The sequence below is a fragment of the Podarcis muralis genome, chromosome 5 (genome assembly GCF_964188315.1).
Source record: "Podarcis muralis chromosome 5, rPodMur119.hap1.1, whole genome shotgun sequence".
NCBI lineage: Eukaryota > Metazoa > Chordata > Lepidosauria > Squamata > Lacertidae > Podarcis > Podarcis muralis.
This window is the reverse complement of record NC_135659.1, coordinates 42091025-42109037: the sequence shown is the minus strand read 5'-3', so window position 1 is coordinate 42109037 and position 18013 is coordinate 42091025. Positions and strand designations below refer to the sequence as shown.

The 18013-nt window shown below is 42.9% G+C and overlaps 1 protein-coding gene across 13 annotated transcripts in view; it reads left to right on the top strand.

Annotated features, from left to right (window-relative positions):
• Positions 1-18013, top strand: part of NFIA (nuclear factor I A) — a 417681-nt gene that overhangs the window by 119687 nt on the left and 279981 nt on the right. For 6 of the 13 annotated variants that reach the window (XM_028733254.2, XM_028733259.2, XM_077928681.1 and 3 more), the window contains exon 2: positions 12824-13355. In XM_028733254.2, coding sequence (XP_028589087.2) covers positions 12824-13355 — 532 coding nt within the window. Of the gene's footprint in view, positions 1-1060; positions 1308-6459; positions 7048-12823; positions 13356-18013 lie in introns of those variants that run through there. The other 7 variants (XM_028733257.2, XM_028733262.2, XM_077928682.1 and 4 more) reach the window with 7 other exon arrangements.

Sequence of the window (18013 nt, the reverse complement as noted above, 5' to 3'; positions counted from 1 at the left end):
TGAGGTGGCCAAAGTACTGGAGCCTCAGCTGGAGATCCTTTAGTGGTCTGTTTTTACAGGTACTGTAGATACAGGACATTTTGCAACTACTTTTCAGGTTGAATGGTGTAACGAATGAATGAAATGACCAAAGGATTTTGGAAAGAGAGGAGTTACTCCAAGGACTGCACGATAGTGTATCCATTGGTTTCAGTGGTGCTTCTTCCCAAACACTTGCGCTTAAAATTTAAGCATTCAGACACAGTTTCCTCAAGCACACACCATGTGAATTAATGGAAGCAAGTACATTAATTGCAAGGAAACTTACTTCCAAGTAATGGGTAAAACTGATCGCTTACTTCCACCGGATGGGATCCTGAGTCTAGGCTCTAGGGTCTATGGAGCAGTCTTGTGCAAGAGAGGATTTCTGACCCCTTAAGTGGCAAGCCTACGCCTCCTTACCTGGGAGCAATTCCCAGCGAACTCAAAGGGAGTAAATGCACCTAGGATGGAACAGTGCACGCACTATTCAGCTAAGGGAACCGGTGGCAGAATATTACATTTCGGGAGAGACCCGTCCTGCGCCGTGCAGCAAATCTGCAGTCGCCCAGTTAACACCCCCCCCCCGCGTGCCTCCTGCCCCCCCCCCTCCATTCATCGCGGCGTCCGCCTGCAGAAAGGGCTCGCACTGCGGGGAGAGAGAGAGAGAGAGAGAGAGAGAGAGCGCTCCCCTCCTTTTCTCCTTCCTTCCTGCTGCCGCTGCGGTGTTTGGAAAGAGGCCTAGTCTGCTGGCAGCGCTTTCCCGGCCGGAGCGCGCGCTGAAAGGAATTCCTGATGCCGCGATTGGCCCAGCGCTGGCCTCCGTGAGAACGGACCTCCTCCCCGTGTGTGTGGTTCCTATGCAAATTGCAGCGATTGCGGAAATCAGCGGGCTGGGAAGCGGGGGAGGGGAAGTCTGTCGAATCGATTGCAACTTCTGCAAAGTCTAACACAATCCAACGCACACAAGGCAAAGCCAGGGAGAGAGAGAGAATCTGAGAACCCAGCCAACCCGGCTTGGATCGCTTTCAAAAACAGAGAGGCTAGAGAGAGTCCATCACAAATCGTTTTGATTCGGAAGGTGTCATTTATTTATTTATATTTTAAAAAGCTTACCCAGCAGCTTGGTAATTAACTACCTTTTTAAAAAAAATCTTCCTGATTTTCAGTTGTTACAAGTTTAGTTTATTTATTTTTTATGGAAAAGAGCAACGTGTGAGAACTAATGATGAAGCCCATTGACTCGACCTTTTAAAGTTTCTCACGTACTCTTTATTTACATTGCAATGGTACGTGGACGCGTCTTCTTCAGCCTTTTATTTCCATGCTTTCAAAAACGGAAAAGAGAATGTGGTTGACGTGAGGTTTTAATGGCTATTGTATTGCAGTTTGCTTTGTAACCTGTTTTAATTGCTGCAAAGTAAGGTTTAACGGACTGCGTTTGCCCGTGTGTGCGCACTATATACCAGATAAGAGGCAGAGTGGGTGGGTTTTGTTGCGTGCACTAGACTTTCCTCCCCCCCGCCCCCCAGCGATCTGAGAAAACCGCTGAGCTTGCTCGGTGTACCACCCCCCCCCCAAAAAAAAAAATATGTACGTGCTTAGCTCTGTAAAAAGACGTCTGGGATCGGCAGCCAGCCCAACACAAAAGGAAGCGTCTAGACTAGGGATGTAATTGACAAGCCCATTCTCTAATCAATGTAGCAAATGTCTATGATGGACTAGAGCGCCATCCAATAAGAGAACAGGCTGGATGTTGTAATGTTCGAAATATCCAAAGTGGAAGGAGGTGGGAAAGAGCGAGTGGCGTTCGTCTCTCCCTCTTCTCTAAAGTTCTCTCTGCTCGGCGCACCGAGGGATAGTTGGGAGCTGTCAAACCAGCGCAGAGCTATATAATACATTTGGATTGTGCTGAGAGATCTCTAATAACAAAAACAAAGTTTTCTCTCAGTGAAAGTGCATGGCGCGATCAGTTCTGCTTAACATTACATTCACCTTTGTGCTTTGTGATTGAAACCCTTGAGCATTTCTGCAGCAACCTTGTCCCAAATTTAAACTGTCGATATTTCTTATGCAGAAGAGATGACACCAGTGAGGCCCCCCCCCCCTTTCTGACTGCACTGTTGTTTTTGTTTGTTTGCTATTTTATTCTGGTGTGTTCCGATCCATTGTTGGTTCCAACCATTGTTACTTGTGATTGCATCCTAAGATATGAAAGTGCTTTGGAGGAATCGAGAGTGTTCCCCCCCCCCCCAACATGATTACAGGTCCCACTCATTGCACGGGGTTTTACTCCCAAGTAGGCATGATTAGGGCGGAAGACTTCAAAGTGCTTTGGAGGACCCTGCCCTGTTGAATTCTTCTTCATGATCTCTGCTGCAAACTATGCTTCTATGCTTGACCGTTGGATGAGTCCCTCGAACGTGTGTATGCATTACCTATTGGGTAGACACGTCTGGAGTTTGTGTCCCCCCCCCCTTCATTTACTGGGACCAGTCAAAGATAAACACTTTGAACTCTCGTTGTTGATCTGAGCTGCAGTTTTAGGCACTCACTTGACTCCCGTTTAAATCAGTGGGACTGAGAGGTGCTGAACTCTGAATCTCACCCAGCGAGTGAAATTTGCTTATGTGAGGAGGGATTGTGAGAATTGTAAGATCCGTGTGTGTGTGTGTGTGTGTGAGAGAGAGAGAGAGAGAGAGAGAGCGCGTAAACGCGCGCACGGGTAGGTAGGTGGCATGATATATATTCCCCCTCTTCTCTTTCCTCCTTCCTGCACTGAACTCCAGAGAATTGGGAGAGGTAGAACTTGCTGGTTGGGAGCCAGGCTGGCTGTCTTTCTCTGGACCGGAGCTCTCAGTAGAAACCAAGTCCAACATAACCAACCACACACTTGCGCTCGAAATAGCCTCTGGCAGCCCTTTCCGGTGTAAAACCCTCGCCTGCAGCCATGCAGGAGGTCCTTGAGTCCTCGAGCTGGCCAGGGCCAGGGCTTTCCGAAACGCTTCGGGAACTTCACCGCAGACTCCTTAAGCCCGCTCTTCTAAAGCGGAAGTTTGGACGTCTTCTTCGCGCCGGGCAATGGACGCCAACGGGCCCCCCAGTTTTTCAGGGGTCAGGGCGCTCGAGTAGGCAAATCTCGCTTTAAGAGCCAGGGCAGCGAAATCCCCACTAGAAAAGTAGCTGCGAGGAAACTACCCCGCTCTGACTTTTTCGGGGGGGGGAGACTACCCCCAATTGCTTTAAAGTAAAGAACACTGCAATTGGGGGAGGGGAATGGCATGGGAAGTATCGACTAGTCGTGACTTCACTTGTCATTTGCCGGTGGCCGAGCGGCCCTCCGAAGCGACTCTGCTCCGGAGCAAGCTCCCGCTTTCGACCGGCGGAACTAACCCCGAGGAAGTGGTTTTAAAGATCTCTCTTGCCTAAAAAGTTTTTAAATCATATTAATGCGATTTCCCGTTAAGTCTCTCCTTGATATATATTCAAGATGGTCCGTATAAGTGAACCCTCCGCGACGTAATTTATATATCTAAGAGGATTTCACCGAGGCTGGCGAGGTAAAAGTTTCTGCAAATAAAACATGGCAAATGCAATGCCGGGCAGCGTGCCAGGTAGAATATGGATAGGAGGAGGGCTCACGGCAGAAAGTCTCTTCACAGAGAGACATATACCATTTCACGGTAGCAGCAGCAGCAGCAGCAGCCTATAGCACTTTTCGAAGTTCCCCTTTTAAAGAGACAATGTTGGCTTCAGCCAGATCTTCGTCTGCAATGTTTTTAATGAAGCGGGATCCTCTAAGTGTATTTGACCGCCCCCCTCCCCGCCTCCCCCGCTTCTTGTTATATCTCTTTTTATACCCTCGGGACGACGGACTTCCCCTCCTCCCCTCTGTGGGGGAATCTTCCTGAGGAAACCTTTTCGGGGGCTTGAAGCGAGGTTTGCGCCTCTTTTGAGGAGGGAAGCTTAAAGTTTCTATTATGTTAGTGCCTTCCCCAGCTACACACTCGTGTGTGTGTTTATGGGGGATCCAGAGGGCGCGCGCGGATGTGAGAGCATTTTTGTGTAGGCTTCTCGGGAGGGGGTGGGGAAGGCGAGGAGGGAGCGGATGTGCAAAGGCTCAGTGCCTGAACTTGGATGCAACGTCTGCCTAGAGGGCGCAAACAATCATCCCACGTCCAAAAGTCTTACGAAGGGCGCCAAAAGTTACTTAAGATAATATTCCTAACCACAAAGAGCTGGAAATCGTACGGCAAAGCCGTCTGCCAGCAACGGCAGCGGAGCCAAGGGCCCGATCCTGCCTCGCTGACAAATTAGCCTTCCCCTGTCTGCTTTGTGGATTAAGGGAAATCATAAAACATCTCCCTAAGCATTCGTAGGGATGCATATGTGCATGCGTGTATGTATGTATATGGGATGAATACACACACACAGAGGGGATTAATGTTTCATGGCACGTGAGACTGGGAAAAGGTGAAAAACATTAGTATATGTGTAAAATGCTTGTGTTCTCTGTTGCTAAAACATATCCTACAGACATTTGGGTCTTATAAAGTACTATTCCCAGCTAATGTGTCTGCCTAGTCATGCCACCATTCACACTATTCGCACAACTATGCTGAAAAGTCAGGCTGGGCTACAAGTCTGTGGCTAAAGCAGTGGTGCATTTATTTCCCTGTTCACATTCCGCTGTCAGTTTCAGGACAAACACCCCTTTCTCAGTGTTTGTAGCAGCATCTCTGTACATTTCGAACAACTTGTGCATGGTGGCAAATGCGGTGACTGGTTGGACTAGCCTGGTTAAGAGTAGGCACATGCAGGACTCTCTGGTGACTGCTATGTGCTGAATTGGTTGTGGGAGTAGGCAGTATGTATACAATATGTAGGGAGCACAAAGGAGGTCAATGCATGACTACCATTGGACCACCAGCTACTCTTGGGAGAGAGGGGCAGATGAGTAAATAAAGGAAAGACATAGCATGCTAGGGAACAAATTGAAAGTCGTAAATCATAAGTGAGGTTTTTATTTAAAAAAAAAAATCAGTACTTTAGTCACTTCTTTTTCCTCAGTGTTTTAGCTTTTTGTAAGACTGTCAGCCAGAAAGTTCTGTCAAGGAAACTTGGAAAGCTGAGAGATCCCAGAAAATGTTTAGTTGGGTGTGTTTCCATGTCATGATATCACTGACAGGTATTGGGCCATTCTTTTTATTCTTTTTTCAAAGGTATGAATGAAAACTGAAGGTAATTTTGCACTTAGCTTAGACATCTGCAATCCACAAATGATAATTTTAGTGAAGCACTCAACTTGGGAAAAGGAAGGGCCTCCAGGAGATAAAAGTGATATAGCGACTTAGGCCTCCTCCCTTAATAGCCTTGGGCAATGTATTTTCCTCTAAAAGTCCTTGCAGTATTTTAAAACATTCTTAAATTCGAAACACCTAGATCTCTGGTCCACATCAGAAGTCATGCATGCTGAATGTGGTATGTCTTGTGGTATTCTCTTCCTCTTTACGTGGTTTTTTTTAAAAAAGAGTTATGAATGGTTGTGGATATGCAAGTGTCTGAAAGCTGCAGCATTTGGGGAAATGAAAGGAAGACTAGAGAGGATGCCACTTAGGAGACTGAAGAAAGACTAGAGAGAAAATGTAAGACTCAATAAAAGAAAAGTTGTCCGACTGGAAACTTTCCAAACCCCCAAAACCAAACCTTTCTTGTGCCAAAACAATGCATTATAAGATAAATAAAGGACAGAAGGCTCAATTCAAAGTTGAGCAACTTTAAGTAGTAACTTTATTGCTTGAGGGTTGCAGTGTAGTTTTGAAGCTGTGCATTATTAGTAAAATAAGCATCCTTGGCTATAAAGTGCCCTGAGTTTTGTTTTTTAACCGACGTTCATATGCCAAGAGCTAGAAAGTTCTGAACAAATGTGTTTGGCTCTGCTCTCAGCTGGTGATCATGCTCTCATACAAAGCAGTCCATACAAATATATCCACAGTTATTAGAAGCTGCACACTTAATGCCTTATTAGCCTTCATATTTAAACAAAACTATGTAGAAAGCCCCACCCATTAGAGCTTTACTTGGGGACACGATTTCTGGAAAAACAATTTGCAAAGTTTCAAATCCACAGTGCGCCGCGACTTGTCTGCCAGCCCTTAGAAAAATGCTCTGTATCTATATGCTTTCTATGGGCGCTGCTGCTACTGTAAGATTTCGGAAAGCCTCTTTCCGCATGAGACGAATGGCGAAAGTTTAGTCCAAAGTCCTTAAGACGATCTCCTTGAAGGTCTTGTGGATGGGGGTGGGGGTGGGGAGAGAAGTGGGGGTGGGGGAGAGCGAGAGCGTTCGGGGAGGGGGAGGGGAGCGCGAAAGCGGCAGAAATATGGAAAAGTAGTTTTGTTTGCTTAAGCACATCCTGCAGAGCCTCTCGCCGCTCGGGAGCCCTGCCTGCAAACGGCTCCTGCTGCCTGCGCTACCCAGTAATGCACTGAGAGCCTGGGATCGGGGATCGGGAGGGCTGGCCGAGCAGTAGCACCGCAGCCCCCCTCCCCCGGGCAAGGCAGCGAGCGAGCTGCTGCTGCTGGAGGAGCGGTGCAGAGCGGAGCAGCAGCAGGAGCAGGAGGCGCGCGGGCAGGTTCCCGGGGAAGCTGGAGGGAGCCGGGCGCTGTCGAGAGGCTGCCCGGGCTGCGAGCGCGGGGGGAAGTGCGCGCTATGCCTTTAACGCCCGGGCACAGGAGACATGTCTAGCGTGTAGGCTAGGGAAACTCTAGGCGGGGTTAAAGTTCAGCTCATGGAGCTGATCAGCGCTGCTGGCTGCAGTTGAGCAGAGTTGGAAATGTGAAAGCAAGAAGCAGGCTCGGCTCTTCCCCCCTCTTTCTTTTTCTCTCTCTCTCTCTTCTCTCTCTCTCCCTCCCTCCCTCTCTCCCTCCCTCCCTTTCTCTCTCTCTCTCTCTCTCCCTCTCACTCACACACCTCCAAGCCACAAACCCCCCCGCAGCAACCATGTATTCTCCTCTCTGTCTTACCCAGGTAAGAAGCTTCTTCGGATTCATGGGGGGGGGGGGCGAGGAGGAGGGCAAGGGGCTTCTCTGTCTGTCTGTCCGCCCGTCTGTCTGTCTGTCTTAGCCGGGGGTTCGGGGGAGCCTGGCGGCGGGAAGGGGGCGCAGAGGGCGGGAGGGCGAAATCCCGCGGGCGGAAAGTAACTTTTCTTTCCCACTCGCTTGCATTCCTGCTCTTGCACGGCCATTTGTAGCGACACATGGCTAATGGCGCCTCGTTATTAAGGATTTAATTAATATTGGGGTGCGCAGACGTCTCTGCCGGAGGGAAGGGGGATCTGGCGGGAGGGGGTCGCGCCGAAATCCCGTGTGTGCGTGTTCGTGTGCGCGCGTTCGAGGACGATCTGCACGTGTTTCGCAGTCGTGCAACCCCATTACATGCTTGGTCATCTGAAATCAATACTCACTGTTTGTGCTTCCGAGGCGACGAATGCATGCAAATAGAGCAACACACGACACAGATACAGTTAGATGCTTTCTGTTTTGTTTTTAAAGTGTAGCGTTGAGTAGCTGCGTGCTGCATGCATCTCTCTCCCCCCTCCCCACTGCTCGAGCTGCATTGCTTTACCTCCCCAAACTCCTCGCACACTTTTTGTTCAGCAGCCTCGAATTTGTGTGGCTGGTGCTTTTACAGCGGCTCCCTCGGTTTGAGTCCCAGACGGAGATGTAGTGCCAGAGAGAGATGCATTACACCTATGCCTAGGGCTCTGGCCCTTCCAGACATTGCGCGGGGTTTTTGCACGGCTAGCTGGATGTTTCAGGGAACCCCGGGCGTTTCTTAGCCGGAGCCCTGCGTTGCTGCTGCTCCGGTTCCTGCTGCAGCGCCTCCTGCAGCGCCTGCCCTCCCGCTCCTCTCGTGCACCAAACCCAGCTCGGGATCCTCGGCGGGCACTGCAGCCCTTGCATGTCCCTGCCCAGCGATCCCAGCCCAGAGCTGCCTCCCCGGCTGCCTCCAGTGCGCCTTGTCACTTGCTCGGGTGTCACGTTCGCCTGGGGTTGTTTCCTTTGGGAAGTTGGGCTTGCAACGTCCTGCTTGCAGAAAGGGGAGGCGGGGAAGGCAGTTTCTTCTCGCATAAAGTTGCTCGACCCCTTTTGTTTGCAACGCAGCAGCTCTTAAGTTCTTCGTGGGCTGGCAATAATTTCGGACCTGATTCCCACCCTACCACCCCCACCTCGCACCCACCTCTCCAGATCCCCTTCCGATTACACTGCTCTGAATCGGAAGGGTACTGTTCCTGACGCCTATGCAACACATGGGAAACTGCTCCCTGAGACTTCGGACAACTTTCCTTTCTAACCTCAAACACGATCCTACCCACCCCCGCATGGTGCCCCCCCCCCCGGCCAAAGAAAACTTTAGGGCAGCGCCAAATCTTTAGATAACAGTCACACACCCTATCTTCTTTCTCGGATTTATTCCCACAATTCAGAAACATTGCCCCAAGATGTATTCGTGTGTGTGTGTGTGTGTGTGTGTGCCTTCCCTTTCCCTTCTCTTTCTGCAACTCAGTAATCTTGGTTGGAAGTTTGTTGCCTCCCAGTCTTACACGGTGAAAGTTTCTAGAGGATTTAGATAAAGTTCTTTCATTACCATTTCAAGACGTCTTTCTGGCACAGAGTGCTGCTACCCACCTTCAGTTAGCAGGATGTGATGATGATTTTGGGGTGAAACACTTGGGGACCCAAGCGTCCAATATTATTTCCTGCCTTTGTATGGGTTTTGAAGTGCATGTGTGGGTTCCTTTTAAAAGAGGGCTTCACAGTGGATTTTGCAAGATGACCAAGTAAATGCTTAGGTGTGGATAACACTCAGACACTGACAGAACCTCGCTACCTAACCTGTAATCCATGAACTTGCAACCAGAATTGCTACACAATGCAGCTTAACTATGTTAACAACCTCAAAGTCGATTATAGGCAGATGCCACAAAAGTTTTGTCTTACTTCATGGAGAACTCAGCCCAGTTATCCCCCCGCCCCCCGATTTATTTACAGAGGGTAGTACAGATCTCCCGCTCTCTAAAACACATGCATACACCTACCTCAAGCTGCCCACTCTCCCCCTCACCACACACACACACACACACACACACACACACACACACACACACACGTATGCATACTGTATCTGGGTATTCTGGTTTTTAGTAGGCCCAACCATACAGCATACAGATTTCAGATAGTTATAGCACATATAAAAAGGAAATCTTAACATAAGAGACATTCTGCTGCAAAGCGCTCTGCATTCTCATTGCACATTTGGAAATCGCGTCTAGGTATTCAAAGGCGTCTTTATACAACCCACCAAGAGTGTTTCGAATATAGAGCCAATCACATATAAACCATAAGTTATACTATTAGGAAAGGCTTAAGTAGTTGTATTAGCGTTTCAAAACCCTTGTCTCCTTTAAATTTGTCTAGTATGATTTAAAACATAATCATAAAGCACATATACCCGGCTAATGGAGCTGGAAGACTAGGACAAAGTACCTGTTAAAGGGTTATCTACTCCGTGGCCCCCTCCACACCACTATAGGTGATTTACCTACTTGCTGTTTATCTGACATTGTCCTGGCTTTACATTAACAGCTCATCATAGATGTGCAGGCAAATATACGTTGGCTTATGGTTTATAGAAGTATTGATGCTTTGAGAGTTTATAGAGCTGACTAACTTTCAAACGGAGCAGCGCAAATGTGTTTCCAAAGATTGCTAGAATGTTGCATGCTTTTATTTGTAGAGGGGCTTAGATTCTTTTTCCGGTTGCCTTTTCTCATTTACAAATATACACCAATATTTTTTTTTTGTTCTGTGAGCCAAACTTTAGCTGTGTAGTTGTGGCAATGTGCTTGTTGAAGCGCAATACTTACGAATCGCAGAAAGGATTTATAAACTCACTTTTGTTATCTCCCCTTACCCAGCCCCGGAAAATAATAATGGAAGATGCATATGCTCTTTTTAAAGCAATCTTCCTTGTTCAGAATGCAACTTACTAAACTTTATGAGAAGTTTTGGTTCTAATCCTAACTTAGGACAAAGACCCCATTACCACTTTTTGTATTGACTACTTTTAATCTTTTAAAGTGATTATGCACACATACCTGGACATTTCTTAAATTCACCAGGAAAACCTTGGTAATTGAAGAAACCGTATTGTAACATAAAATATAAAGCTGTAATTCATCTCGGTTGTTGAATATATATTATTGCTCCTTTTCTAATACCTTCACAGTGAGATTTTGGAGGCTGTCTTTTTAAAAGGGGTATATTTGTACGTGAGGCAGAATTATTTTGAAAAAGCAGTAAACCTCCCATCTACAATCTTGACAAATCCTATTTGCTTAACAGTCCTTATATCAGCAATGATGGACCTCTTCACTGTATCATTATTTCAAGGCCATTTGGTGGTTTTTGAAGCTTTTACATAAATCTTTTAGCTATTTTTTTACCTTTTTCAACCATGCGCTATTGACTCGGCTTTACAATAGAATAAAAGAAGTATAGTTGGGAAGGAGTTCAAGTTAGAGCCAGGAAGGACTGCGAGCATACAAGGTTAGTTAATAATATGTAGGAAACAGTTTTTAGGATAAAGCCAATATCTGAAGTGATCATTTATTTTGCAGTGAATTACTTTAGCAAATGTTTTATACAGCATAGAAGATAAAAGATTATAAAAGGCCCCATTTGTGATGCTGTTGACTATTCTGAACTGTGTCTCTGTCTGCGTGTAGAAAAGGCCTCGGTGTGTTGTATCCTGCGTGATAGTTTACTTTGCTCTTAGTGGCAGCCTCTATTAGTGATACATTTGGTGTGTGTGGTGTTTTTTAAAAAAGTTCATTTTTGAAAATGCAAATAAGCATTCTGCCTTTGATCTACTGCTGTTGGAACTGCTATTATCCTAATATGTCTTTTGTACTTCTTTGAAATATAAAGCAGGGTTGTTTCAAGAGAGTGTCAGAAATCATCATTTTGTGAAATGTCTATTTAGTATATTAGACCCAGCTAAACATTCATGCAAGTGCCTATCCCTTCCATTCCCAGCAATATGTTTTGGCCCCTTTATGTACTTTCTAAGCATCTTTTCTACTGAAATACGTAACAAATTGTCATTTGTCTGTTATATTTTAGATACAGTATACAGCAATTAACCATTTGCGGACCAGAGAGGCCCACAGTTTTTAGAATCATTTGGGTGCTTTTTCTTTCTTTCACACCTGTATTTAATTGAGTAGAAAAGAGACCTTGTAAAGCATTAAATAGAGATGCTTCTTTTTTTTTAAAAAAAAATGAAATTATTTTGGTAACAGTTATAGTAACACATTTCATAAATTAAGGAATTACACAAAAAATAAGTTGCCAACTTCTTTGCTGCATAAGTATGTGTACTTTTATGCATAGGAGAAAGTCCATGTTTATAAAAACATATGTTGACAGTGATAGCACCTCTTCCAAATGCATGCCAGTTTCAGTAGGAAAAATAATCACATTTCGCAGCTGTGTGTTTACAGGATCAGATATTTTAATAGCATATGCTTTTCTATAGGTACTTCCATAACTAATTGCGTGCATATAAATAATATACATAATGATTATAATACATTTCCAATGACCTGTATGGCCTTTGCAGCATTTGCAGTGTGCACACCTTTATTTAAAAGTTTGATCCATGACCTCTCTTTCAATATGTTCATTGACGTGGGAGAAACGTTTAAATGTCTTTTTCTATTTTTATAAAAGGGCAAATTAAAGTAATATGTATAATGTCAATGATTTATTATCCACATTTTATTACACTGTACAAATCTAGGTGTTTTACTTAATAGCTTTCTGGATTTGTATACAAACTTTCTAGCTTCCAGGGTTCTTTTTATCATTTAAACAAACTTAAGTAAAAGAGAATTGTACTCGCGATGTGTTATATACAGTTTTTGTTTTATATATAAAGATCGGAGAAACCTTTCAGCATTCCACATTTTGAGGATTTTATTGCATAGGTTTAGAAAATGTGATAGCATTTTATGTTTCCTTACTATTAAAATAATCATATATTCGATTCTAATTACATAATCCTAATTTGAAATTCTGTTACATTACAGGTCGATACTTTAAAATACATTTTAGGAAAAGTTTGTACTGTACATCAGGTTTGACATACCAGTGCTAATTGGCATCCAGATGTTTAGGTTTTGCCAAATCGGTGGGCATATGCTACAGTGGCCGCACCATTCACAGAAGGGTCACGGAAAGAGCAAAGAAATATATCCCTACTTTCAGTTGGGATTAAGATCACAAAAAAAACTTATTGCCAACCTCAGGTTACTGATTCTGGACTTGTCTATTGACTTAAAGGGAACTGTTGTAAAGTCAGTGGTTTCAGGCTTATACCCTTACATCCTGATCCGAAGTACATTTGCTTAGAAGTCCATCCCATGGATTTTAGGAGGACTTATTTCTGAGCGAATGTGATTAGGATTGGCATGCCAGGATGTTTTCAGCACTTGTGTTTAAGCGGTTTTGCCTTATTATTTTTTTCTGAATGAGGTGAGGCCTAGTGACTACAGAAAATTGGGTTATTGGATATGTTTATGATTCTACCTGGTGTATCCACTACAATGATTTGGTCCTCCCTGTGTTCTGATGACTTAAAATGGCCTGCTTGTAAGTTATGATGACTATTAGTGAAACAAACAAAGCCTTTGCGATGCTAATTATTCCTTCTTATAATTCTTCATTTTAATTCCTTCCAGGATGAATTCCATCCCTTCATTGAAGCACTTCTTCCCCACGTCCGAGCATTTGCATACACATGGTTCAACCTACAGGCTCGAAAGCGAAAATACTTTAAAAAACACGAGAAACGCATGTCAAAAGAAGAAGAGAGAGCTGTGAAGGATGAATTGCTAAGTGAAAAACCTGAGGTCAAACAAAAATGGGCGTCCAGACTTCTGGCAAAACTACGGAAAGACATCAGGCCTGAGTATCGGGAGGATTTTGTTCTAACTGTCACGGGGAAAAAACCTCCATGTTGTGTTCTTTCCAATCCAGACCAGAAGGGCAAGATGAGAAGAATTGACTGCTTACGCCAGGCAGATAAGGTCTGGAGGTTGGACCTTGTTATGGTGATTTTATTTAAAGGTATTCCGCTTGAAAGTACTGATGGCGAACGCCTTGTAAAGTCCCCACAGTGCTCAAATCCAGGGCTGTGCGTACAGCCGCATCATATAGGGGTTTCTGTTAAGGAACTCGATTTATATTTGGCATACTTTGTGCACGCAGCAGGTAAGTGCCTTTATCCCAGTTGTTCAACTTTTAATGACTTTTTGAACCAAACGATTTAATCTGTGCTTGCATCCACCATGCTGGTTGGCAGCATGGCTGTGATAGTGGTTGAAGTTTAACCAGTAGTGGAAAGGATATAGACATCCTGTGTTGTATTGCAAAGCTGTTAATAAAAGGGGATTGCAAAAACATGAGGGTTTTTTTACATTGTAACCTAACATTCTGCCTTTTTGAAGCTTTTTCATAAGTACGGAACTGTAGTATGAAGATGGAGACTGTATGTACAAAATATTTCTAGGCCTGGTTAAAGATTGGAAATGAGGGTGCTGTGTATTTCTGAGTGATTATTTTGCTCAACTTGTTCAAAGTTCACTATTTTGTGAGGAAATCAGTAATAACTATAAAAAAACTTACAAGCCCAACCTGTAATACAGTATGGTTAAATATCCAAAATTTGGCCGCCTTAAGAAAAAACACTGAGCACGCAGTGATGACTCCTCACAGATACACAAACTGTCGATTTTAATTGCCATTGGTAAGAAAACACCTGCCTAATGAAAGAGGGGGAAACAAAAAGTTCCTGGTAACCTCCGCCTGTGGGTAGAATATTATTGCTTTTAAAGGATGGGTTGCTAGTTTAACACGTGAGATTCAGGAAAAGGGATCATGCATTGTTTGCAACTGTACTTCTGGCTGTGACTATCATATACCTGCCACTAGTAACAGATAAGTGCTGTTACTGATCAAGACAGTGTGCATTTTCCCGTAACCTTGTTTCAGTCAAATTCATAGTTTCTCAGTAATTAGGCCTAGCAGTTTCAAAGCAAGCCACTTGTCTCTCTGTGACTCAGACATTTCAATATTTCAGTTTGGATCAGATTGGAGAGGAAATTTAATAAGCTTAACAGTTTTAATTTGATCTAGCATTTTTAGGTGTTAGGTACATTGGTGGCTGTTGGATGGTCTTATGGAAAATGGTAATTGGTCTTTGTTGTGTGACATCTTGTCATTTAGTTATGTTGTTGAAATCATTGGCATGTATGATTATGAAGAGGTTTTGTGCTTTTCTCCTAGAAAGGATGGCTTGCTTTAAGTTTGCAGATATACGTGATTCTGTTATTTGCATTGTGTACTTACGCTGAGTGACACGTCCAAAAATATTGGTGAATATGCGATGTGTTTCTGAAGTGCTGTGGTGTGGATGCTTTTTCATTTATTTTTTAAAAGAATAAATACCAGTGTTCAATTTGTTAATTAAGAACTGCCTATGATAGACTGTAGACCCAACTTCATTGTAGGATTTTCTGTGGGACTTTATGGAAAGCTGATGAATCAGTTAAAGATTTAAAATATGGATGCTTTCATTAAAAATGTTTGGTTTTAACAGCATGTTGCAAACTATCTTCATACATCTGTTGACTCAGGACATGCATTGTAGATTGATTTTTAAAATAATCCATGGCAATTAATTGAAAGTAGTTGTTATATTGATTACAAATACTCATAGTATCACCTTAACAAAGTTACTGTTATATATTAATGCAATCAGGCATAATATAATCAATTGCTTCCATTAAGGAATATATATCTGGCAATATTCTGTGGTACGGTTGTGTTGCTATGCTAACAATAGAGCCTAGTAAATCTGGTAATGATCACCTTTGTGAGCTTTGACTCTCTCTCTTTTAAAGGATGCCAATGGTATTTTCATATATAGGTAAACTGCTTTGGGGGAGTATTCGTGTTTGCAGATCCTTATAAAATGTGTTTTTTTCACATCTTACTTTTTCCGCAGGTGTAATATATCACACTCTTTTTCAGCTTGTTTGTGTTGTAGAAAATATTTCAATGACGCTGTGTATTTGAGAACGTAGTAACAATTTGCATTACGATCGGACAACCTTCATTGGGGGTAATGGTTGTAGTTTCTTTCTTTTTTGCGCTGATGTATCCCAGACTCCTTTGTTAAACCTGAACGTTGGCCAAGTTAATAGTGATTGGCTCTTGCAGAGCTGCAGTAATGGCAACTTGTACTGTATGCGCAACAAGAGCATTTCAGAAGAAAATCTTAAAGGCCCTTTGTCTTCAGATCAACCTGATTTGCTTTAAAGGATTTACTGACCTTATAGTTATGCTGCGATAGTTGCCAATAAAAATGTATAAAATAATAGGCAGGTTGATCAACGTATATACAGCTGAGCTGAGGAGCGTCTTCTATATCCCCAAAGGTCTGCAAACAGAAAATGTTTCTTTCTACTTAAAAGTTTTGAGAAGTTGCCAGTGTTGGCAAGAGGTTCAGACTCCAAAACGTGCTTTCAGATATTTGCCAAAACCATTGTGGCCTTTGCACTCAGAGTGCTATTATTTCGTGTACTGTTCCAAGATACTTTAATTCCTGATGATTTCTGCAGTATGGTGTCCCTTTCCTTCTTAAATATGTATTTATAACAATTGTGTGGAGGACTCTTTCCCTCCTTCTTCTTTGCCCCCTCCTTGTGCCAGGACATAGTCATTTGCAAGAAAATCATGTGCTCAAATCTAAACAATGCTCCTGCTTGCGAAGTAAGTCTGAGCCACAAAAACAAATTATTCTCCTAAGGAAATCATGTAGAAACAGGGATGTAAAATTTGACAATTATGTGAACTAGCTTGCAAAGATTGAAAGAAAACTGTGAATAAAAGAATTTCTGAGCAAAGAGGTGGCGAAAGTACACTGAAATTAAAACATTGGTTTCAATTCGGAGTTTTAGCTTTCTTTTTTAAGGCCATCAAAATACAGTAGTGCTACCTTTAACTTTGGATTGCTTTTCCCCTCTTAGTTCTCTAGCCCATGTATCAAATGGCAACTTGGAAACTGTTGTGACAAACAGTATTCTTTGTGGGAGTATAATACCAAAGTAAATTTATGACCAGCCCTTTACCAGATGATCTGTATCAGAATCTGCAATATACTTGGCACGTGGCAGGGTCACCATTTAAGTTGTTAGGGTCATAACCTTCGCCACCAGGCATTTGACCTTTGAGATAAAGTTAACCTTTGTTCATTAGTAGGCACTCAAGCGAGAACTTCCTTGTTTTTTACTGCAGCAGAGCAACTTCAGCTAACATGATCACATTGTAAAAGGGGATTCTAAGCTCAAGCACTGGGTTCTGTGAGAGGTTAAAGATTTCTCTTTGTTTTTTGAGGATATTTTAAATGGACAAAGCTAGCTTGTGTTTTGTCTGCCACATACAATAGCTGATGTTTTTGACCATTATCTGTTTTAGGCATGGGTTTTAACAGCATGAGCCTATGCATGTTTACTCAGAAGTAAGTCCCACAACCTTACTCTCTAGCAAGTACATGTATATTAAGGTTTGCAGCCTCTCTCTCTCTCTCTCTCTCTCTCTCTCTCTCTCTCTGTGTGTGTGTGTGTGTGTGTGTGTGTTTAAAAATGCTGAATTAAAATCTAAAAATCTGACCAAGATATAGTAATTGAATTAGACCTTTTCCTATAGATTGTAATGCTATTAAGAACTGAAGCCAAAGTCATGACAAGGCTGATTTTGTTTTGGTAGCTGTGAAAATGTGTTTAGTTCTGGAGATAAGTGACAGTGTAATATAAAGAGCACCTTTTTTCACCTATAATAAACCAATATTGTATATTATTTTGGAGGGTGGTGATATTTACCCCATAGCTGGTAAAGAAGCACCATGTGAGTTAGTCGGTCATGAAGCATAGTGAGATACCTTTGCAAAATTTTGGGCACCTTTGTTCTAAATCTGAAAGGTACATTGTATACTTCTAGTACAATTGATCATTATTGCAATCATCCTGCAATACAGAACATTTGGTATTTATCAGTAATGTAAAAGCTGTTGTAATAATTCTGAACACTTCAAACAGAGCTGGCACAAGATTTTGTAACCCTTGATATCTTCCTGCAAAAAGTATATATATTCCATATAAAGTATTTCTGATCACACCACATTATTCCATATGGCTGTGACAGTGCATACTTTATTCTAATTATGTAGCCTTTTAAGAAAATGTTCTTTTTAAAAATTCAGTGTTTGTTTCATTTAAATCAGAGGAAAATAAATGCCATTTAGGTATGATGTGCTTTCATTGGTTTGTGACTGCTGTTGTCATTCTTTCATATGACTGTACAGTTATGCATGATTTGCTGATTAACCAGATGGCCATAGTAACAGATTGAGAACCTGCTCCCTATTACTAAAAAGCATGTGTAAGATCACAAAGGTTTTTAGTTAGAACGGTATCTGTTGGGTAAAACAAGACTCGCTAAAAAGAATTTCATATTCTATTCTAAACCTAATCTACAGTTTTAGTGTAATCCTGCGCATGTCTACTCAGAAAAGGTGGGTTTAAGTTCAACAAGATTTACACCCAGATCAATGTGTGAAGTTGTAGCCTAGGTGTGCCGACTTCTCAGTATGTAACCCTATTTCATAGAGAACTTAACTTACACTTCAGCATCAAGTGCATTTGATCCTCAATAATGGAACCTTGAATACGTAGCTCCCTTTACCAAGATTCACTGTGTCCCCAGTGGAACTCCTATCTAGCATTACGCTTCATAAACATCGCTTGCTTTGATGCAATATCTTAATTTAGATGTCTTCTGGGCGGTCAAAACTTTATGAAGCTCTGTTG